At 35.4% G+C, this 25187-nt stretch overlaps 1 protein-coding gene across 1 annotated transcript in view; it reads left to right on the top strand.

The window, feature by feature from the left end:
- Window positions 1–18667, top strand: part of LOC131544248 (phospholipid-transporting ATPase ABCA1) — a 188333-nt gene extending 169666 nt beyond the window's left edge. Inside the window, 4 exon segments of the mRNA XM_058782324.1 lie at window positions 1742–1845; window positions 5639–5731; window positions 11648–11891; window positions 16507–18667. Coding sequence (XP_058638307.1) covers window positions 1742–1845; window positions 5639–5731; window positions 11648–11891; window positions 16507–16605 — 540 coding nt within the window. The 3' untranslated portion in view covers window positions 16606–18667.
- Window positions 18668–25187: the final 6520 nt, after the last annotated feature.

Genomic DNA, 25187 nt, shown 5'->3' with positions numbered 1-25187 from the left:
TGACCGAAGCGACTTGAACCAGTTATTATAGTTAACTAAAACTAAAATTAAATAAAAAGCTGCATTTTTTTTCTTCATTTATAATTTTAATTGACTTAATGTTGTTGCACTAAAATAAGTAAAGCTAAAACTGTAATAATAATTATTATTTTAGCATCATTGAAACACTGTTATAGCTTTTATTAATATTTTTCATTTTAGTTTTAGTAAATTTATTGTGGTTTGTAATTTTTGTCTATATAGTTTTTAATTATTTCAGTTTTATTTTTTACTTATTTAAGTACATCGAATTAAACTAAATGAAAATAAGAATGGTTTTAGTTAACTATAACAACCCTGATTTAAAAAAAAAAGAAAAAAATATATATATAGACTGAAATAATAATAAAATGATAATAATAAAAACAAAAAGATCAAATACAAAAAACAAAAGCCAATTCAAAATATTATAAACTATAAACTATAAAACAACAATTGTCTTGAACCACCAGATGTTGTAATTACGACTTCACAACTCATACATACAAACTTCCCAGGAGGAGAATAATTAGTTAGAGTAATATGCATATTATCGCAAAGCTCTGATCTGATTGGCTGGAGTGGAAAGTGAGTGGCGCCTGTTTGTGGATTTCAGGAACATTTCAAACTCCACAAATAATAATAAATGCATGTGATTCTGCAAAAGTCAATCTCATTTAATTTGTTTTCGTGAGTCTTCTTACATTTATTTGTGGATTTAACTCTTCTCAACCATAACCCGACGCCTGAATGAAAATATGATTTGAACTTTATGAATGGCATTATTAATCATTTCTGCCTAGTCTCTGAAGGGACGTTTTTCTTTGAGATGTTGCTAGGGACAGTTTTATTCTCAAAGTACAGCGGACGCACACACAGAGCAAACACACATACACACACACACACACACAGGGATGAGAGAACGTCCTTGAGGATTAAGGATAAAATGAAGAGCCGAATAACGATAGAAAAGATTAAAGAAGAAAAGAAGACGGGACTCGAGGTCACTCGCGGGACATTTTTAATGTATTTCCAGGCAGATTTAGCATTCGGCGCACACTCGCGCCTCTGTTTGCTGGCATTAAAATCTCATTCCGCCTGACGGAGACTCATATGAAATAATCCACGTTCATAACCCACAGAATAACTCCTGATTGGCTCTCTGCGGATGCTAATTAAAGGCGGCATTACGAGGCAGGTGCGCTCAGCGTGTCCGTCCCGCTCCGAATCAGCAGAGGACAGAGTGATCATCAAGTAGACAATCTGTCATACGGGGTCAAAGGTCACACGCGATCATATCTATATATAATGTACAATTGTGTTTGGAATCACATACTAACATGCTTCTCTTATTACAGCAGGTAAAGTAAGTATTGAACACGTCACCATTTTTCTCAGTATATATATATATATTTCTAAAGGTGCGGTTGACTTGAAATTTTCACCAGATGTCGATAACAACCCAAGTAATCCATGCATAAATGACATGTTCAATACTTATTTTACCCACTATATATAGTATGCATGCTGTGTATAGTATGCAAATTTGACCTATTAAACATGCAAAACAATATTTATGAGATGACACTCACTAATTTGCATGTGCAGTGTAATGAGGTCATGTGACTGTGCTGTGCTGTATCATAAGGCTGTTTGAAGTGTTTCTCTTTGCATTATGCATACTGATCCACATAATAGACACTGTGTGTGTGTGTGTGTGTAGGACGAGCCCACCACCGGTATGGACCCGAAGGCCCGGCGTTTTCTGTGGGACTGTATCCTCAGCGTCATTAAGGAGGGCAGATCTGTTATACTCACCTCTCACAGGTAACAGACACGCTCAAGACGTCTCATAGACTTCTGTTTTATATGCAGTTATAGTAGTTACATATTTATTGTAAAATAATTATAAAAGAAAACCTGCATTTTTTTTTTTTTTCGGTTTTAATTAAAAAAAATAATAATAATTGCTAGTAATTTTTACAAATAACTAGATAGTAAAGTTTGTAGACAAACTTTAAGTTGGCTTGAAAAAGCCTAACCAGAATGTTTGAAGTTGTTTTAAAAGCTTGAAGTTTGACATAGTTAAGTTTTACTTCACTAGATTTTAAAAACTAAAAACCAGGTAAAACCAGCTCATTGAAGCGAAAACAGCTAAAAACCCCCCAGCCAAAACCAGTTTAACAAAAACAGTTAAACAACGGCTAAAACCAACTGATTTAACAACAAAAGCTAAAACCCAGCTCATTTAACAGTAACAAAAAAAATCTAGCTAAAACTATTTGCTAGGGTATCCAGAGTGGTTGCTAGGGTACCCGGGGTGGTTGCTAAGGTGTTGCTAGGTGGTTGCTATGGTACCCAGGGCATACCCACTTCTGTTTTATATGCAGTTATATTAGTTACACATATATTTTATAAAATAACCCTAACAGAAAACCTGCATTTTTTGTGGTTTTAATGAAAAAAAAGTGCTTGTAAGTTTCACAAAACAATTATAAATAAACAGCAAGCAACACTGAATTAAACATGCTATTTTAAGTAGAAAGATGGACATAGTATTTTCTTGTAAAACGCACTCTAATAATCTCCAGTAAACTTTATTTACTACTTTGAAAAATAATGTTTACAGTGCGTTTTTATGACAGAGTTTAGTTTCAGCTCACTTCTGAGTACAAGTGTGTCCTTTATATTATATTATATATATATGGTAACACTTTACAATAAGGTGTCATTTGTTAACATTAGTTAATGTATTAACTAACATGAACAAACAATGAACAATGCATTTATTACACTATTTATTAATCTTTGATAACGTTACTTAATGAAAATACAGTTGTTCATTGTTTATTCATGTTAGTTCACAGTGCATTAATTAATGTTAACAAACACAACTTGTGATTTTAATAATGCATTAGTAAATGCTGAAATGAACATTAACTAAGATTAATAAATGCTGTAGAAGTATTGTTCATTCTTAGTTCGTGTTAACTAATGTTGCTAACTAATGTTAACTAATTAACCTTATTGTAAAGTGTTACCTATATATATATATATATATATATATATATATATATATATATTCTTTCTTTCTTTTAATGTGATTTTATTTTCATATTTTCTATTTTCATTTTATTTAAAGTTTCTAGTGATTTTATGTCATTAATTTATTTATGTATTTATTTAAATATGTCTATTTGGTTTTTAAGTTTTATTTTATTAACTTTTAGTTATTTTTGTACTTCAGCTTAAACAAAATGAAAATGAGGAATGTTGCCTTGGTAGCTAGCTGAAATACAATTCATTTTTGGCATTTTATTTTAATTCAGTTAATGTTGGAACATAAATACATATAATACACTATATTATATTGTAACATAAATAGTTATTATAATTGAATCTTATTTAATATAAATTCCTGTTTTTATTGTCAAATCTGCGTTTTATTCTTACCTAGTTGCTTGGATGATTAAATCTGAATTTGGTTCCTCTGCAGTTTTTGAGCATGATTGTTGATGAATGTAGAGCTAATATGAATTAAACAAGATTAATGAAAGATTATAAATGATACATACATACAGGTGCATCTCAATAAATTAGAATGTTGTGGAAAAGTTCATTTATTTCAGTAATTCAACTCAAATTGTGAAACTCGTGTATTAAATAAATTCAATGCACACAGACTGAAGTAGTTTAAGTCTTTGGTTCTTTTAATTGTGATGATTTTGGCTCACATTTAACAAAAACCCACCAATTCACTATCTCAACAAATTAGAATATGGTGACATGCCAATCAGCTAATCAACTCAAAACACCTGCAAAGGTTTCCTGAGCCTTCAAAATGGTCTCTCAGTTTGGTTCACTAGGCTACACAATCATGGGGAAGACTGCTGATCTGACAGTTGTCCAGAAGACAATCATTGACACCCTTCACAAGGAGGGTAAGCCACAAACATTCATTGCCAAAGAAGCTGGCTGTTCACAGAGTGCTGTATCCAAGCATGTTAACAGAAAGTTGAGTGGAAAATTGATTCAAGAATTTGGGTGAACTTCACAAGGAATGGACTGAGGCTGGGGTCAAGCCATCAAGAGCCACCACACACAGACGTGTCGAGGAATTTGGCTACAGTTGTCGTATTCCTCTTGTTAAGCCACTCCTGAACCACAGACAACGTCAGAGGCATCTTACCTGGGCTAAGGAGAAGAAGAACTGGACTGTTGCCCAGTGGTCCAAAGTCCTCTTTTCAGATGAGAGCAAGTTTTGTATTTCATTTGGAAACCAAGGTCCTAGAGTCTGGAGGAAGGGTGGAGAAGCTCATAGCCCAAGTTGCTTGAAGTCCAGTGTTAAGTTTCCACAGTCTGTGATGATTTGGGGTGCAATGTCATCTGCTGGTGTTGGTCCATTGTGTTTTTTGAAAACCAAAGTCACTGCACTCGTTTACCAAGAAATTTTGGAGCACTTCATGCTTCCTTCTGCTGACCAGCTTTTTAAAGATGCTGATTTCATTTTCCAGCAGGATTTGGCACCTGCCCACACTGCCAAAAGCACCAAAAGTTAAATGACCATGGTGTTGGTGTGCTTGACTGGCCAGCAAACTCACCAGACCTGAACCTCATAGAGAATCTATGGAGTATTGTCAAGAGGAAAATGAGAAACAAGAGACCAAAAAATGCAGAAGAGCATTGTCAAGAAGGCCACTGTCAAAGAAACCTGGGCTTCCAAACCACCTCAACAGTGCCACAAACTGATCACCTCCATGCCACGCCGAATTGAGGCAGTAATTAAAGCAAAAGGAGCCCCTATCAAGTATTGAGTACATATACAGTAAATGAACATACTTTCCAGAAGGCCAACAATTCACTAAAAATGTTTTTTTTTTATTATTATTGGTCTTATGAAGTATTCTAATTTGTTGAGAGTGAATTGGTGTTTTTTTGTTAAATGTGAGCCAAAATCATCACAATTAAAAGAACGAAAGACTTAAACTACTTCAGTCTGTGTGCATTGAATTTATTTAATACACGAGTTTCACAATTTGAGTTGAATTACTGAAATAAATGAACTTTTCCACGACATTCTAATTTATTGAGATGCACCTGTATTACGTGCATTTATGTAACAAAAGTCCTCTTCTATGTATTTCACCTCATCTCTAGCTCATTCCTCATCAGCCCTGACACATTTCTCATGTTCCTCTGGATAAAAGCTTCTGCTGAATGCATGAATGTAAATGTTATTGTGTAATTCAGCAGTTATATTTATCGTGTCAGTTCCTGAATCGTCTTTCTTCACATCAGCCAGTGATAATGATGCAGCCTGACGATTCCTGGCAACAAGACACCAATTTAGAGTTTTAGTTGATGTTCGTTTGTCCCTGGTTTGGCAGCAGATGAGTTTGTTTGTGTGACTGCGTCTCATTGGCCGGCTGCGCAGGTGAAAGGCTTTCATGAGCTTCATAACGAGTCTCATTTGAATGCGGCTGGAAGCGGATCCTGAGCTCTGGGGTTTCTGATGCTTTGAAGGTGTTTCTCAAGAGATTCACGCTGAGGAACGGCCAGAATTAGACCAAAACAGTCTGGAAACCTGCCCTAATGCTGCAAATGTGTGTGTGTTTTTCAGCATGGAGGAGTGTGAAGCGCTCTGCACCCGCATGTCCATAATGGTGAATGGACAGTTCAAATGCCTCGGCAGCATCCAGCACCTGAAGAGCAGGTGAGTGTGTGTGTGTGTGTGTGTGTGTGTGTTAAGGCTCAGTTCATAAGTGTCAATTTGAATTGAATAGACAGACAGGATATTCAGTCAGAATTTGAACTGGAATGACTGGAATTCGGTTCAGAGGACTTCAACACAGTCACACATTGAAGAATTTGTTATAGTTCACAGTTTTTGACAAGATAAACAGTTACATCTCCAATCTGTAAAACAAACATCTGAATATTCTTCAAACAAGATTGGTTTACTTGAGAAGCAAATTTGTGGATCACTATCACTTCTTGATATCTCTGAACACAAGTCTGATTATTTTGCTTCTCAAGCACTTTTATCTCTGAATTTAGTTTTTTCTCTACTACTGTTACTCTAGAAACACTGATTGTTATTTTATTTGTTTTTTTTTAGTCTCTGACTTCTCTAATTTGGGTCTACTATGTGCACTACCATTCAAAATGTTTGGAGTCAGTAAGATTTAATTTTATTTTTAATGAAATTAATATTTTTATTCAGCAGGGATGCAATAAATTGATCAAAAGTGACAAAGACATAATGTTGCAATATATTTCTATTTAAAATAAATGCTGTTCTTTTAAACTTTCTATTCATCTGTGAACCCTGAAAAATAAAATGTATTACAGTTTCCACAAAAATGTGAAGCAGCACCTGTTTTCAGTGTTATCATAGTAGTAGTCCATATAAACAGTTAAAGGAATAGTTAACCTGAAATTAACATTTGCTTAAAATTCACTCATCCGAGATGTAGGTGAGTTTGTTTCTTCATCAGATTTGGAGAAATGTCTCATCAGTGGATCCTCTGCAGTGAATGGGTGCCGTCAGAATGAGAGTCCAAACAGCTGATAAAAACTCTCACTCCAGTCCATCAGTTAACATCTTGAGAAGAGAAAAGCTGAAACAAATCCATCATTAAGATGTTTTCAACTGATTTAATTGTGGATTTGTTTGTTACAAACACGCAGCTTTTGTCTTCTCAAGATGTTAACTGATGGACTGGAGTGGTGTGGATTATGGTGATGTTTTTATCAGCTGTTTGGACTCTCATTCTGACGGCACCCATTCACTGCAGAGCATTTCTCCAAATCTGATGTAGAAACAAACTCATCCTAATCATGGACGGCCTGATGGTGAGCACATTTTCAGCAATTTTTCATGTTTGGCTGAAATATTCCTTTAACAATTTTTTGTACTGCGTTCAGTTATCACTCGATGTCCTGTTTCAGGCCTTACATTTAATATGTGCCTGAATTTATCTGCTCCCTCTCTCTCTGTGTCTCTCGGTTGTAATTAATGATTGTGGAGGTGTGGGCATTAATGAGTGAAGAGGCAATTAAGAGCAGCTCCCTTGATGGAGCCTCCCCTCTCTCGCTCTGCTTTATCTTTTCTTGTTCATGCTGTCTAATGGAGCAAAGCAGTAGGACAAGATCTACAGCTCTCCATCACACACCGACTCTCACTCCGTCTGCAGGCCTTCCTCATTCAGTCCTTCCTCTCTTCTTTCTCTTCCCTTCATCCCGTCGGTCCTCCTACGGTGTGTTTCTGCTGCCATCTGTAGGACGGCGTCTCTCACGCTGCGTTCACTTCCCTCACACACTCAGCAGGGAACACGCGTCATGTCATCAAACACAGGCCACGCTCGAGTCGCACACATTGAAGGTTTGCAGTGCACGATCTGCTCATGTTACTAAACATAACTGCCTATATTTTAAGTGACGGTGTATAGGAATGCTTCTCTTTAAACATATGGTCTTATATTTCCCAAACGTGTGGTTTTGTTGCTGTCAGTGAGTTCTGATCGCTTGTATTGTCTCTACTCGTCCTGTGATTGATACAGCATAGCAGAGATGACTTTGTCTTTGTACGTTCATTCATCTTTATATTGAGTGTGCGCTGCTGTAGCTGTTGTGAGTGAATGAGTTGTGCTCGATGTTATTTCCTCACCCTCATTTTTTAAAAACAAATGCAGTGACAGTTTGGAGATAAAATAAATCAAATTGGTTTAATTTGATTAGAAAAAAAAAAAAACTGAAAATTTGTTTTGTTAACAAGTCCAAATCAAGTCCAGTTTTTTGTTCTAAAAATTTTCAGCATCATTACTCCAGTCTTCAGTGTCACATGATCCTTCAGAAATCATTCCAATACGCTGATTTGCTGCTCAAAAAAACATTTCTGATTATTAGCAATGTTGAAAACAGTAGTGCTGCCCAATATTTCTGTGGAAACGGTCACATCTGTCGTCTTTCACAGTATAAAAGTCTTTACTGTCACTTCTGATCAATTTAATTCATTGCTGAAAAAAAAAATACAGACAACAAACTTATCTAAAATTAAAATGAAACAGATATTTATACAACATAAACATAATATTATAACTCATAAATGGACAAAAAGACAAATGCACAAGTGAACCTGAACTAATAAGTAACGCGTTAGTTAGATGTGTAACTCGTGGACGCGCTCTTGGCTCTTCCCATGACATATATATTTATTTATATTTTTACTAGTACAGACTAACATACTCTAAGTACCGTTTGTTTATGTTTACTATAAAAAAAATGAATTAATGTATGTATGCATGGTAACTTAAAACTCCAAACCCTCATAATACATAACATAACATGATTATAGCATTAACTATGATTGGAAATCCTACTTAAAGGGACAGTTCACCCAAAAAAGAAAATTCTGTCATTTATTCAGCCTCAAGTTGTTGCAAACCGGTATGAGTTTCTTTCTTCAGTTGAAAATGAAAGATATGTGAAGAATTTTGGTAACCAAACAGTATTCATCAACTTCCATAGTATGGAAGAAAATATTATGGAAATCGATGGCTACCATCAACTGTTTAGTTCAACACATTATTAAAAATGTTTGGAACAAGTTGATGGTGAGTAAAGGATGACAGAATTTTATTTTTGGGTGAACTGTCCCTTTAAAATGGCCAAATATCGTAACTTCATTTCACAGCAAGTGGAAAAGTGTAACTCAAACACACACCAGTCATTATCATTGTGTGCTTTTATTATTTTGAGTGCAAGCAGTTACTCTGATAAAATCATATTGATGCTGAGTGTTTATAAACACAAACCCTTGAGTAAACACACACTCGCGTGTACACACACACACACACACGCACACCTGAACAAACACAAGTAAACTGGCGTCCAATAAAAGCATCTGTAAGCCTGTCAGTCGCCAATCAAATCGCTCCATTACTAGAGTCACAGTGCTTAGTGTGAGTTTTTCATCCAATTCACTCAGTGTGTGTGTGTGTGTGTGTGTGTGTGTGATCCCACACCTTTGTGTCTTTGTTCTTTTAACAAGAAAGATAAAAGCACTGGAGTGCTTCTAATGTACGTCAGTAATGTTGAGAGCGGAGGAAGTTTTTATAAGACAGCTACATTTCGCAACAATCTACTGCTGCACACTTTATACAGACCATAAATCTGCTTCTACTTTTCACACATTCACTCTTTAGAAGGATAAAAATATAGAGACGCCATTTATCTCTGCTTTAGATGTGTATGCGTGACACGCAAACCTGACTTCCTTCATGGAATGGAAAAGAAAGCTGCTTTTTTAAAAAACAATGGAAGTAAATGTGAACTGAAACCCAATGAAACTACTTATGCAGGTTGTGCATTATATTCTCGCAAGTCTAATAAAGCCATACATGGAATTCTGTTTCCACCACAAAATATAAATAAATAAATAAAGGTAACTGTGATTGTCAAAATTCTGAAGGAAAAAGAAAGTTAAAATTGCAAGATGTTAACTCAAAATAAAAATAAATCTGAATTGCAATGTTAACTATGAGATCTGAGAATAAAATTCAGAAGTGCGAGATGTTAAATGTGAATCTTGGAATCAAAGTCAGAATTGGGAGATGTTAACTCAAAATTCTGGGGGAAAACAAATAAATAAATAAATTAGTGCTGTCAATCGATTAAAAAAAAAGAAGAAACTAATTAATCGCACATTTTTCTGAAATGAATCGCGATTAATCGCACCTAACAGTAAAGTTTTTAAATATACTTTTATATTGCAATAATTCCACATTCAATCTTCAAATTAATGTACAAACAACATAAAGACAATATATTTTTTAAATATTTGTTTAATGGCATCTTTTTTTATGACTGAAGGCCTCTATAAAATTGCTTAAAAAATTAATAAATAACTAATTTAAGTGAACTTAAAACAATCTTCACATAAACCCATTATAATAAATGTCATATTTACCTGTGCCCTTCAGCAGAAATATAGAGAAATTGAAGTTGAAGTTATCAAATACTAAATTCTAAATTAAAAATAGATAAATCCTTAAAGCTATAAAAGTTATTTTTTTCCTCTTTTTTTTTTCTTTGTCCTTTGATGAACAGACATCACAGCAGCTGGTTATTAGGTTGTTTTGGCTGTTATTTCTTTAAGAGCTGTCCCTGCTGAACGTGAAGCGGATCTGACAAGTATTATATTTTCTCTGAACTCTCATCACCTTTTCTGACCCACTTCAGGCCTCTATAATGAACGGACGAGTTGAATCGAGTGTGTTAGATGAGGGAGACAGTGCTGGGCTGCTCCAGGACAGTTTTGAAAACCATTTCAGAGACATGTTCTTAAATGTGACTCATATAAAATATTACATGCATGCACAGTTTTAAGGCAGCTTTAGTCGCCTTTTTGGTAACTTCATGACTTAACTGATCAACGACATTGCACGCACGTAGTTTATTTCACGCTTTGATATGAAATGATACAGGCTACAGTGAGCACAGTACTGTTTCCGCGCTCCTTTGACTCGCGCCTGGCGCTGAAGTGAAGCTGCAGCGCACTTCTGAAACGTCTCCTGTTTAATGTGGTCGTAAAGACATTCTGCGACTGAATAAATGCACTACTTGTCAAGAGAAAAAGTGACAGAAACAACAGATGTGAGTGGGGTGGCCAACCCTAGCTCCGCCCCTGCGTTAATTGCGTTAAATATTTTTAACGCGTTAAACTGAAAAAATTAATTAAGTTAACGCACTAATTTTGACACCACTAAAATGAATACAAAATAAAAATCAGAATTGGCAGATGTTAACTAAAAGTTCCAAGAATAAGTAAGGATTGCAACATTAAAATAAACAAAATCATAATTCCAGGAATAAAAGTCAGGATTGCAAGTTTCTAAGACACTTTTGACTTTATTTCTCACAATTTTGAGCTATTATCTTGAAATTCAGCCTTTTTATTCCTCAGAATTGAGGGATTATATCTTGAAATTCAGGCTTTTTTTCTCAATTTTATATCTCTTTTAAGGTAGGATTGTGGAATGTTAACTTTGAATTCCAAGAATAAAAATCAGAATTGTTGGATGTAAACTCAAAATTCAAAAAAAAAAAAAAAAAAAGGTTACAATTGCAAGATGTCAACTCACAATTGGGAAAATAAATAAATAAATTGAATTCCAAGAACTAGTTAGAATTGTGGCATGTTAACTAACTTTAAAAAAAAAAAAATACATAGTTGTGAGGGGTATTAACTCAGAATTCCGACAATAAAATATATAATTGCAAGATGTTAAATCAAAACTTCAAGACAAAAATTCAAAATGATGAAAAGTCAAGATATAAACTCACAATTCTTAGGAAAATAGCCATTTCCTTCTTAGGAAAATGAGAGTCTGATTGTTTTCAGCATTCAGCACTGAACGCATCGCATCCTCTGTGAAAAGAGAAAGTAGAAATAGTGATGCTTTATCAGACGGTGTGCAGGAACTTTTTCTTCTTCTTTGAAGTTTGTGGCAGTGTTGTTGAATTCTGCATGAAATGATCTGTGGTTCATATGTGCTTTGATCTCAAACTAATCCAGGTTGTGAAGAGTTATCGCCTGTAACTCTGTGTGTGTGTGTGTGTGTTGCAGGTTCGGGGAAGGATACACAGTGATCATACGCGTGAGTGCCGATCTTGCCGACCTGTGCACGTTGGAGACGTTTGTGCACGACACGTTTCCCGGCAGCGTTTTGAAAGAGAAACATCACAACACCCTGCAGTACCAGATCCCACAGGGAGACGGGGCTCTCGCACACATCTTCAGCCAGCTCAACAAACACCAGCAGCTGCTGCATGTGGAGGATTACTCTGTGTCCCAGACCACACTAGACCAGGTACACACTCTCACACACACACACACACACACCCCAACCTACTGTACACAAACACACTCACACTCACTCACACTCACTCACACACACACACATGTCTGGTTTGCTATCCTTGTGGGGACTCTCCATAGGCGTAATGGTTTTTATACTGTACAAACTGTATGTGCTATTGCCCTACACCAACCCTACACCTAAACCTACCCCTTACAGGAGACTTTGTGCATTTTTAGATTTTCAAAAAAACACCATTTAATATGTTTTTTAAGCCTTTTGAATTACGGGGACATAGGCAGTGTGCTCATAAACCACCTTCAAATTGTAATACCTCTGTCATACCCATGTCATTATACAAATTTTTTTGTCCCCGTAAACCACAAAAACCAGTACACACACACACACACACACTCACCTACCTACTGTACACGCGCGCGCACACACACACACACACACACACACACACACACACACACACTCACACTCACACACACACTCACACACTCACACACACACACACACACACACATGTCTGGTTTGCTATCCTTGTGGGGACTCTCCATAGGCGTAATGGTTTTATACTGTACAAACTGTATGTGCTATTGCCCTACACCAACCCTACACCTAAACCTACCCCTTACAGGAGACTTTGTGCATTTTTAGATTTTCAAAAAAACACCATTTAATATGTTTTTTAAGCCTTTTGAATTACGGGGACATAGGCAGTGTGCTCATAAACCACCTTCAAATTGTAATACCTCTGTCATACCCATGTCATTATACAAATTTTTGTCCCGTAAACCACAAAACCAGTACACACACACACACACACACACTCACCTACCTACTGTACACGCCACACACACACACACACACACACACACACACACACACACACACACTCACACTCACACACACACTCACACACTCACACACACACACACACACACACTCACACACACACGCACACTCTCACACACACCTACCTACTGTACACGCGCACACACTCACTCACACACACTCACTCACTCACTCACTCACTCACACACACACAGACACACACACCTACTGTACAGTCACACACGCACACACACACACAATACACACAAACACACTCACACACACTCTCCTGACATTCAGATCTCTGATCCTGCCCGGATCAACTATACAAACATGAAAAGAAATGTGTCATCCAACATTTATAGCTAGTATTTTGAAGAAGCTGTAAGTGAGGATGGGAAAAATAAAATATTTAATGATTCTACTTTAGATTCTGACATTAGCATGCTTTTAAACGGAGTACTTACAGTAACAATATACTTTAAAGGAACACTTAAAGCTGCAGTCCGTAACTTTATTTCATTAAAAATGATCTGAAATCAATTTTTGAGCAAGTACATAACCAGCCAATGTTCAAAACTATCGCCTTACTTTAGCCTGATTCACAACGGTTAGCTCATAATAATGTTTTCTAACTTGAGTGGTACGGGTAAGAAATTGTTTATAACCTTTTCTCAAAGCAGCTGGAATAATTACATTTATCATAAATTAATTCATTTTCAAATCAATTAAATGTGCATCTGATTACAGATAGCCTACTGGGATTACACAATATTTGTATTTTAAAGAGAACCAGTTCTAAGTAAGAATAATTTGCTTTTGGGGTTAAAAGAATTTATTTATATGAAATTCAAATGGTATGACAATTAGAGATTAGACTGTACAGAAATTTGTTTTCGATCGTTAGATTTAATCACCATTGTAGCATGATTTATTGTAATGCTTTTTTCCTCAGTTGGTCAGAACAAAAGTGACAGACTTGTTACTTGTTCAGATGACACACTGGTGTGGTGACTAACAGACATACATACTCCTCAAAACATTAGATTAATTCGCGATGAAGCGGTTAACAACCTCAACAACCCACGTTAAGAAAATAATTCTGCAAATAACTGCAATTGCAGGTTTTCAAACAGAGATAGCGACAAAGAGTCAAAACTTACGGACTGCAGCTTTAAGTGTGAACTGAATGTAATAATTTAGATAATTGCGATTGAAAAAAAAATTATTACAGTTTACATTGATATTAAATGCAATTAGCTGAACTCTAGAGTGTTTTTGACCCAAGTACCTCTTTATATGTAATTTCAGTATTACTTCTATTGTCTTTGAAATATGGTTAAAGTACTGCTGAATGTACTGACAAGCATTTATAATCAACTAAAATATACTTTAATGTAATTTCTATTGAAATTTCTGTCATGTATTTAAATATATTTGTAATTACAAATTTGTAATAAATTGCAGTTATGAATATTTAAAATATACAGTATTAACTGTAATATTGAATAACACTACAGTTGAAATTATAATCAAGTACTTTACATATGCTTTAGTATGTTAGTCAACACATCAAAATAAGTGTACTACTATAAAACACAACAGCGGATTATTAAAACGTAATTATTTAAAATGTACTTCAAAAAACTTTTAATTTGACATTATTACTAAGTGAAATTAAGCTATTTTATTTTAGATTTCCATTTTACATTATTTTAAGAATGACAAAAGATTATTAAAACAATGATTTGAAATTCATTTTAAACAAAGTCTTTTAATTTGACATTATTTACACTTTTTAAAAGTGCGCTTAAGTGTGTTTAGAAAGCCACTTAAGTGACCATTTATTTCATTAATATTATATGATCTGCAAGTACAGATTTGAAGTATACTACAAGTGCACAACGAAACACACTTATTTTTCATATACTTGATGTTTTTTTTCTCCATATAATGGACATCAATAGCCACTGGTATCTTACTGTTTAGTTACCAGCATTCAGACAGTGTCTGCAAATATCTGCATCCATGTATGATTTATGTACATGAGTTTTCAGGTTTTGTCCTGGGAAAGTATTAAGCACTTCTCTGTCCCGTGTGTATCTCCGGCCGTCAGAAATGTCTTCTCTCCTCAGTGACTTTCGTGCGACTCTTTCAGTGATTCTCCAGACACACTCACTGTACAGTAAACGCTCTGCGACTGCAGTAAATCATCGTTTGTCCGTCCTGTCAGTGTGAAGTGCTGCTCTTTTACCTGCGATATCATCCGCAGTCTCACACACTCTATAGAGGGATTGAGTCTGAACTCGTGAGTGTAGTCTTTATCTCCCAACACTTCCTGCTCTGTCCCGGCGTGTTTCATCTGAGCGTATGCCCGCTGTCTCTCGCAGCACATGCCAATATTACTGCCAACTGAGAGTCAAAACACATCAGCGCTGAAGACGACTGAACTGATGCTGGAAGAGTTACTAGCAGTGTTTGACATCAACTTTTTCACTCGCCAGCCAATTTGGTTACTAAGCCATTCAGAACTTCTACTAGCCCAACCAAAAATATCTGATATAAACCAAATTATAGACCAGAAATCAGTGCTAAATCTGATTCTGAATGATTGAACTGAAGGGTTTTATCAATGTTTTCCAGATGAAATAAAATAATAAATAAAATTTAAAAAAATACTCATTTTGTTGTAATTTAAAAAAGTATTTGATTTTTATTCAACACTTTTATTTAACACTGTGATACCAGACATATCAAGAAATCAAGAGATCAGACAATTATTGTTTTGCGGATTAATTTAATTTAAAATTAATAATTACAATAATTATTATTGGCTTCTCTTTAAAAAAAAAAAAACAGTTATTAGTATTAATTTTGTTGTAATTTAAGAAACAAAAAAAAGTTTGATAAATTTTGATAGATTTTTGAAAGCTTTTGATAGCTTTTTAAAGATTTCAGTCAGACATTGTTTGAAGTGAAAAAAATTAAAATGAAATAAAATTAATGGAATAAAAATAATTGTTAATAATTAAAAATGTTGATGGAATTAAAAAAAATAATAATAATTTTAAAGATGTGGTGCTATGATGCCAGAGTGACTGATACATTATTCATGTATGTATGTATGTATGTGTTTGTTTGCTTGTTTGTGTAATTTTATTTGTTTATTTAATTTAATTTATTTATTTACAAATTTTTGTCTCTGTCAATTACATTGCATTACATTAAATAATATATCATTGGCCTATTTTCCCATTGGATTTTTTATTTTATTGTTATATATATATATATATTTTTTTTTGAAGCAATGTATTTTAACTTTAAAGTCATGGCACTATGATGCCAAACAGATCAAGAAATTACTTTTAAAGATTTCAGTTTCAGTCAAGATTAAATGAAGTTAACTTAACTTAACTTAACTTAACTTAACTTAACTTAAATTAAATTAAATTAAATTAAATTAAATTAAATTAAATTAAATTAAATTAAATTAAATTAAATTAAATTAAATTAAATTATACATGTCTCATTGGCTTCTCTTAAAAGAAAGAAAAAAAAAATCTTTGTAATTAATGTTATTTGAATTGAATATATTTAAATGTTAAAAAAACAAATCATTGTGATCCCAGACAGATCAAGACATTATTTTTAAAGGCTAAAAATGTCTCAGCAGAAATAGACAATGTCTAAATTGTAGAAATGAACTATAAAGAGACATAAAGAGATTGACATTTAAATGTGAGTGGTTTCTTCTTTATTTGACGTGTTTCTCTGTCTCTTTCAGGTTTTTGTGAGTTTTGCGCGGCAGCAGCGTGATGAAGAGGACGGTGCGTTTGAGAACGACGTGGATCTGAAAGATGAAATGCAAACATCAGCGACTTGAATCAAACATCAATCAGCAGAAACCAGGCACTTTACCAGAGTTATTTATTTTTGACATCCAAATCTCCATGTAGGCCACCAAGATTTAAAGATTTAAAGCTTTAAAACGTCCAACCAAGAACAGAGAGAAAACCTTCAGGAAAACTCAGGGTCGTTTTTATACAATAGTTTTATCAGTGAAATAATTTGCACTTTGTAACATTATATGCTCCATATTTTTAATGACTTGTCTCCTTACGCATTATACTTTTGCCAAATGCAAAGATATATATTTAACTGTGCATTGTGTACTGTAACAAAAACTGAAGAACTAATTCATACTTTATTTGGGCATGATTTGGGGTTTATTTTTGACTTTATATCAAACAACGGAAAGAAAGTTTAGCTTTATTGTCAATTTATTTTCTAGTTGTCACTTGTACCTATTGAAAGACCACATGCATTGATTTTTGCTTTTGAATCTCAGGAATAAAATGTCATGCACTTTAGAGCAGCTTTTCCCAACCTTTACTGTCTTACATGCCTGTACTACAACGTCAATAAGGTATATCCTAAGTATATCCTAATATTTGTACATTTTATACTGTAAGTCATATTTTATCTCATAGGGTTTACAAGCAAAATCAAAATCTGTTTTGTCTTTTAGTCCACATATAGCTGTGGTTGGGAATCACTGTAGGAAACACTGAAGAAGATCTATGCAATAAGAACATTTTACCTCAGAGAAGATCTCGTAACTTACTGTATGCGCTCTTAATCCTGCCGTTTATTCAGCATTCGTATGCACTCCCATGATCCTGTGCGTCTGTCGGATGTTTGTTCTGCTTATTGCTTTATGCACAGACACACATTAAACATTTGCACACTCTGCCGAGCCTCGGCTTTCATTTCACAGATTCAACCTTTCCTGCTGCAGTCAGATCCAAAGACACTCGCTTCGACTCGTTTTCAGTTTCTTTTTCCAGTCATGATCTTTAAGTAGCTGATTTTCTATTACATCTTCCTACAAGAAGCCACGCTTTTGCAGCTGGGTCATCCTTGTAATGCATTAACTTTTCCCTCTGTAGCATATGCTTGTAAATGCATATGAAGTGAGTCTTAAGAACTAGAAGAAGAGGCTTTGTGAAGCCACTCACACAGGCCTGTAATTGCACAGAGAATGGTTGTAGCCCCATAAGCTGATATTTGGATGCCAGCCAAGGCCGCATTTAACGTCACCATTAGCGAGAGCAAATTCCGGCATCAGTCTCAGTATGTGACAGCGCTCAAGTCCCAACTTGAAGAGCAATTATAGAATAGCAGTTGAAAATGCTTAGTCCTGTTCACAGCGCCAGCCAAACTTGGCATTATTATATAGGAATATAATATGAAAGAAAAAAACTATTAATAGTTTTGGTGGTGAAAATTTTCAGTACTTTTACGAGCAAATGCAAATGCATTCAAATATACTTTTCCCCTCCCATCTTACATTTTCTCTACCAACATGTCCATTTAGGTACAGGTGGGTTTAAATGTATATCGTAAATTCTTGATTAATTTGTAGAGAATAAAAAACTGAAAAAAATGTACATTTTGCATGCAAAAAAATGCATTTCCCCGAGAAACTTTGCGCTCGCTAGAAAACGTTTTGCATTTCCTTAACAAATTTAGCTTTTTGCATGCAAACATTTTGTTCCCCCGAGAAACTTAAACGTTAAAAGTTTTGCGTTTCCTCACAACAAACTTTGTTTGCATGCTAAAATTTTGTCATTCCCCACATTTCTAACGCTTGTTAGAAAAACACATTCATTTCCTCAAGAAACTTTCCATTTGTACGCTAAAGTTGCGTGTTTCCCCACAAGAAACTTTGTGCTTGCATTTAAAAATTTTGTATTGTTCCAAAAAACTTGTTGCAGGGTAGTTTGCATTTACCCAAGAAACCCTTTTTTTTTTTTTCTATAGAATGTCCAGACATCAGTGAGAAACACACACACACACACACACACATACAAGCTGCGGGCCTGTTGTCAAGTTCAGTATCATTTGTAACCTTAAATTACAGCCTCTTTGCAAAGCTGCATTAAACTTTTCATTACCACAGACTCTTTTGTCTTCCTCTCTGCCTTTGTAAGGCGTCATTGTATTATGAAAAATGTTTTTTGTGTGATTCTGTACTGGAAAGATCATCATTCTTGGAATATTTTCAATAGTTAGGATCATTATGTTGAATCAGAGTAAGTTACACAGCACTAATGTTGACTGTCCCAGCAATAATGATTTTTTTTTCTTTGCATTACATACTGTAGGCAGTGATTCACTGACTGAACTCAAATACTGAACCATCCCTGTGAGGAACATGTTTGGTTGTTATGGCAACTGTTAAGTCACATTGAGCCAGTAACAGCATTATGAATGAGGCAAACTATTTTGGTCATCAAACAAACACACACACACACACACAGAGAGAGAGAGAGAGAGAGAGACTCTCTTTCTTTTCAAATACACTGGTGAAAGACACCAAAGGACAACAATTTAGATGTTAAACTGAACCTAAACAACGCAAAATCACCTATTCACTGATGTAAATTGCTTTGGCTTTAACGATTTCCCTAGGACCACATCAATGCAATTAATGGTTATGAAAAATCATTTTAATTACTTAATCTATTATTCATCAGGACTTGCTTTTATTAAATATTAAAGTGCATTACACTGCAACTCTCTCTGTCAGTTAGAAAATTGCATGTCACTTATTCAGTGTTTGCAAGGTCAGTTAAAAATCGTTTGTAATTTTACCACTGAAGTGAATCTAATGCATTCTGAGATACAAGAGAGTCAGGAAACACAGCATCCCACTGACCAGGGCCGGTTCTAGACATTCGGAGGCCCCCCACCCCCAATATAAAGCATTTGAAACAAATATGATTCCTACCCTTTTTATTTATACAACATTTAATTTTAACATTTGTGTATTTTTACTTATATACTGTAGTACCAGTCAAGTTTGGACGCATTACTATTTTTGAAAGAAGTCGCTTATGTTCATCAAGTCTGCATTTATTTGATCAGAAATAGAGAAAGAACTATAATATTGTAAAAAAAAAAATTAAAAAGTTAAATTAAAAATAATAATAATGTTTTTCTATTTTCATCATACTTTAAAATATCTATTTCTGTGAGTTTTTCTTTATTTTTGATCAAATAAATGTATAGCTTGATGAGCATAAGAGACTCCTTTCAAAAACATTAAAAACTGTAATGTGTCTTGTGACTTTTGACCGGTAATGTACATACATATTAATCAAACTTTATCTAAGGTAATCTCTTTTTTGTTTGTTGAGGATGTTATTATAGCCATGATATTATTATTATTATTATTATTATTATTATCATCATCATCATCATTTTGCACTCATTTTTTTTTCAGTAATGTATTCACAGTTCCATTTTTTTTTCCTAGCTGAGTATGAGCAGGATTCCTCCTCATCCCTACCACTTAACCAATATTAACTACAGATATTGTCATATTATTAATATTAATAAATATGACTGTATTGCTACCTTAAATATGATATAGCCTACACAAGTCAAGTGAAAGTGAAAGAGAGCAGTAATGTAATCAGCACAACTGAAGTTACAATGAGGTACTTTTTGAAACATTAAAAAATGGTCTAGTGTGTTTGCTTTTTCAATTTGAATACAAATTTCTTTGCTTTTACTATTTTCCTTGTCAGCTCCCATCGCGATGTCATTCACTGTACGCACAAATTCAAAGCATCGCATTTGGGCGCATCGGCAACTCGTAATAAACAGGTGAATGATCTATCCAGAAATGACGCTGAACAAATTTATATTTAGAATAGCCTACATTGAAATCACTCCAAAATAGATGATGATTCTCACACACATCACACATGCATTAGGACCTGTATTTTGCGTGCCTATTTAGCCTTTTGCTTCAGCACCCAAAGGATGTGTTCATTACGGCAAACATTCAGAAGGCGGGACCCGCTTTGAAATGGCAACATTAATTGGTTTAACTGCAGGTGAGTGACAATTCAACAATATCCAATGAACGATGAGGCTAGTATTTGCTGCCCGTCTTGACTGGTGGACTGGCGTACAGGCGATGTCTCAGTTATGGAGGCTCCTCCTCAAAGCCCGAGGCCCGAGGCCCGAGGCAATCGCCTACTCTACCACACTCGCAGGGCATCAGACCTGGCGCCCAACGTAGGGTCAGGACTCGCCCAGCAGAAAGAAGCTGATTACAGTCTGTTGCTTACATTCGCTTTCCATCCCTTTATCTTCGCTCGGTTTCACTCCACACGAGCCGTGGCACACTTCACTTAGGTGTTCAAACTGAAGCTCCAGTTTGAGGGAGCAGCAGGCTTTTCTGAGCCGCAGGGGTCGGTCTGCAGCCGGCCGGCAGTATTGAGGTTGTCAGTGGGTGTTTGGTGGACACACATTTACACCAGCTGGCACCAAAACTTATGCAAGGTTCGCTCCGTTACCTCTGAACATCTCTGTTAAATGTCAGCTCCTCTGTCTCTGCATGGACAATTCCTTCACCTGTTACTATATTTGGCTAATATGGCGATTTTAAATCTAAGTCTATTTGTAAGCTTAATATTACTTATTTTTAATTAATTATAACCGAAAAAAAAAATAATATATTTTTTTGGTTTCCTTTTTTACTATTCAGTGAATCCTTGTAAAGAAGTACACTTTAAGAGTACTTACGGAAATAATTTACTTTAAAAAATATTCTGAAAATATAAAAAAGTAAGTGAGAACTCAATGTTTTCAGACACTTAAGTGCACATTAATCACGAATGAATTAAAATTAATCATAGTTTATCTGTATATCAAATGCAATTATAGTAGAACTTTAGCATGCTTTTTTGACCCACTTAACTACATCTTCATATGTAATTTCATAATTGCTGTTATTGTCTTTCAAATATGGTTAAAGTACTGCTGAATGTGCTGAGTATGTCTGAACTTGTATGAACTTGTATGTCATGTATTCAAGTATTTGTAATTGCACATTTCTAATGATGGCATTGCAATTTATTGTGTTTACATTATATTAACTAAATGTAATATTGAATAAAACACTACAATTAGAATTATTATTATTAAAGTAATAGTACTTTGTGTTTTAATATGTTAGTCAACATAAGTGTACTTATTTAAAACACAACATAAGTATTTAGATAAATTAAAATATACCTTAAAACTTTAAATTTGATATTATTACAAAGTAGAATAAAGTTTTTTGTTGTTTTTTTCAATGAATTAATTTCCCTTGTGAAGAAGTACACTTTAACATACTTTTTAAATGAGCACTTATTACAGACATAATATTAAAGAATATACTACAGTTGTTGTGTATATTGAGAAAACGAGAGGCCCGAGCACCGAACCCTGAGGTACCCCAGTGTTTAGCTGCTGTTAATAAAACACTTATCCCCTCCAAAATACCTTGAGGCTTTTACCCATGAAGTAGGACTCAAACCAGGGAAGTACAGATCATGTAAGATGGGATAGAGCCTTTCAAAGGGCAGTTTGTTGTAGTAGTTTAGTTTTTGATCCGAAAGTACAGCTGGGGATTTTAATGACAGTGCGCTGCCCACAGTAAAATGTTCTGGGTTTTATTAAGCAGTAAAATGTTAATGTGGGCTTCGGGACAGGTGTCGGGCAGAGCATGGATTTTGACATGTTTCTGAGTGATGGCTGCTGATATGCATGTGTGTGAATCTATGAGCATAAAACCAGAATCAAGGAGAAGCAGGGACTCTTTACCAATTGATGGATCATAGCAGCTTCAGGAAAAGTGCTCTAACAGATCTTTTGAGCATTACTGCTGCATACACACAAACACATAAGAAAGATTTGCCTTGTGATTACAACTTGTTAAAAATTAAGCGATGTGAAGGATCTTTTTATTTTAATTTTTCATCAGCAGCTTTTAAGTTATTATCCTTAATCATGTAATCAGAGTCATATCAGAGTGAAGTAGTTAATTTTTGTGTGCGCGTGTGTCAGTAAGCAGCACATTAATATAGAACGGTAATTAAAGTCTCTAATGCACACCAATAGGTGTGTGTATTGTAGGAGCTAGACGACGTATGATCACGTGTGATGATATAGTAGTGGTGTCCCAATTCTTAGGGGAATAGGGGTAGGGGTAAGGGTAGGGGAAGGGCCGGGGTATAAAATAGAATTGGGATTGGGCCTATAAGTCGCTAAATGAATAATTGTAATTCCAGCCATTGGCGGATGAAGTTAATTTTGGTGGGTGTGTGTGTGTGTGTGTTTAACAGCTGTGTGAGAGTGTGTCGCTGCCCTTCTATCAGCAGTGGTTTTGCTCTCCTGCTGGTGATCGTGGCATCAGGTTCACAGGGCAGGACTGAAGGTTCCCACAACAATCTGTTCTCTCTCTCTTTCTCACACACACAAGTCCTTGTGTGCCATATGGATGCAGAGCTGCTCATGTCAGATCCTGAGATGAATGTGCATGGAAGATGAGATCAAGCAGAACCTGTTGAGAGAGAATCATTCCAGCGCTTCAGAGGTGAGACGCCCTTGACCCATAAAACGTGCATGTGAAGAGTCGTCTGAATGGTGTACACTCACATCAAATGGAGACTGCATTCATAATAGTTCACTATAATTGTAAATAATATATATCAGCTGAATGACATGACTCTCTGTGTTTCTCTAATCGTCGAAGAGAACCTTGGCGCTCATTGGCTGGTGCTTCTGTAGATAGGCTAGTAGCATAGTGTAGGTTAAAATTAGAGCTAAAATTACACAAATGAATAAAAAAAAAAGTTACAAAATGAATTGTCAAATGATTACATACTAATACATAAAATCAAAACCAACAACAGAAAACAGGATGTCTTTATGATGGGATAAAATCCAGCAGAATCTAAAAGTTCTACAAAAAAACATAAGCTTAACATAAATTTCACAAACCATGCAACAAGGCCTCATTTACTGAAGTTGGATATGCACTCCGTATCACAGATTCAAACAAAAGATTCACAAAGGTGCTCCAAAGCAGTTTCGAAAGCATCCATCTTAGAGTAATTTACATAAAACTACTGTTTGTAAGAATTTGCGCTTTTTCACATCGCGCTCAGTGTGAAACTGCCTTAACAACAGAAGCTTGTCTATGTTTCCTGCAGGTGGTAGATCCCAAGTGAGACGCCATATCTCTCTCTCTTAAATGAGCCTGACCAAATCAGCAGCACAGAGACAGAAACACTCATTGTACAGTGTGAAAATCTCATCTGACAACAATCTCACACACACTTGTGCCGTTTCTGTGTGTGGAATGTAAAGATGGATTGATCAGTTTCTTGAGCAGGTGGATGTGTCGTGTTTTTGAAGGTCTTTGTGATGTCAGTGTGTGTCTACAGTCATCCATTATTCCATGAGATGAACTCTGTCTGTGTCTGTGTGTGTGTGTGTGTGTGTGTGTGTGTGTGTGAGATGTGATGTGTGATGTGATGAGGTCAATGCTGCACAGATGGTAACTTGGATCCAACTAGCGAGGTTTGCTGTGGTTGCAAGGTGAGCGGTGTCACGAGGGCAAAGGTCATGAAGCTACACACACGAGTTTGGTCAAGGTGAGGAAACCCTTCTGCCCAGTTTGGTTCCAGTAAACCAACCCTCATCCTATATAACCAGCAGGAAAGACACACACGCTCACATCAAACTGAGCTGCTGTCAGATTCAGCTCTTCTGAAGCACAGCTAAACATGTGCATTCATTCTCAGAAGGTGACAGTGCTGCTGGTTTGATGGTTTCCTGTCTTTGTGTAATGGAACAGCGCCACTTAGTGGTCAGTCTGTGAAGTGACTTTTTTTTCTTTTCTTTTTTTTTTTTTGCTCAGTCTTGTTGTTATTAGGGCTCTAAACAGCACAGCCTGTATGTGATTTTATTCTTCATTTTTTGTCATGGACATTAGATGCTGTAAATCCCATATATCTTATATTTAGTATGATTATGCACCATTCAGAATGGAAATGAGGAAGCCTTTTAAATTCCAGTTCATTACCTGAATTTGAATTGAATTTAACTAACAGAATGCAGATTTGAATTTAGGGGAGTATTAAAACAAATTAAAAATCAAATAAATTAATTCTTAAATGTAACTTTTTTTTCCGAAAAAGCAAAGTTGGTCCAACTTAAAGGGTTACTCCACCTCAAAATGAAAATTTTGTCATTAATCACTGACCCCCATGTCGTTCCAAACCTGTAAAAGCTTTGTTCACCTTCGTAACACAATTTAAGATATTTTGGGTGAAAACCGGGAGGCTTGTGACTGTCCCATTGACTGCCAAGTAAGTAACACAGTCAAGGTCCAGAAAAGTATGAAAGACATCGTTAAAATAGTCCATCTGCCATCAGTGGTTCAACTGTAACGTTATGAAACTACGAGAATACTTTTTATACACAAATAAAACTAAAATAACGACTTTATTCAACAATTCGTCTCCTCTGCGTCAGCATAGAGCCATTTTGGAGAAAATCTGCTGGACGCAAATAGCGTATGCTGTTCTGTGTCAACCGCACCGCATGGATACGCTG

Source organism: Onychostoma macrolepis, chromosome 07 (genome assembly GCF_012432095.1).
Source record: "Onychostoma macrolepis isolate SWU-2019 chromosome 07, ASM1243209v1, whole genome shotgun sequence".
In the NCBI taxonomy this organism is placed as follows: Eukaryota; Metazoa; Chordata; class Actinopteri; order Cypriniformes; family Cyprinidae; genus Onychostoma; species Onychostoma macrolepis.
Note: the sequence above shows the minus strand (reverse complement) of the source record. Positions and strands in the feature narration are given on the sequence as shown.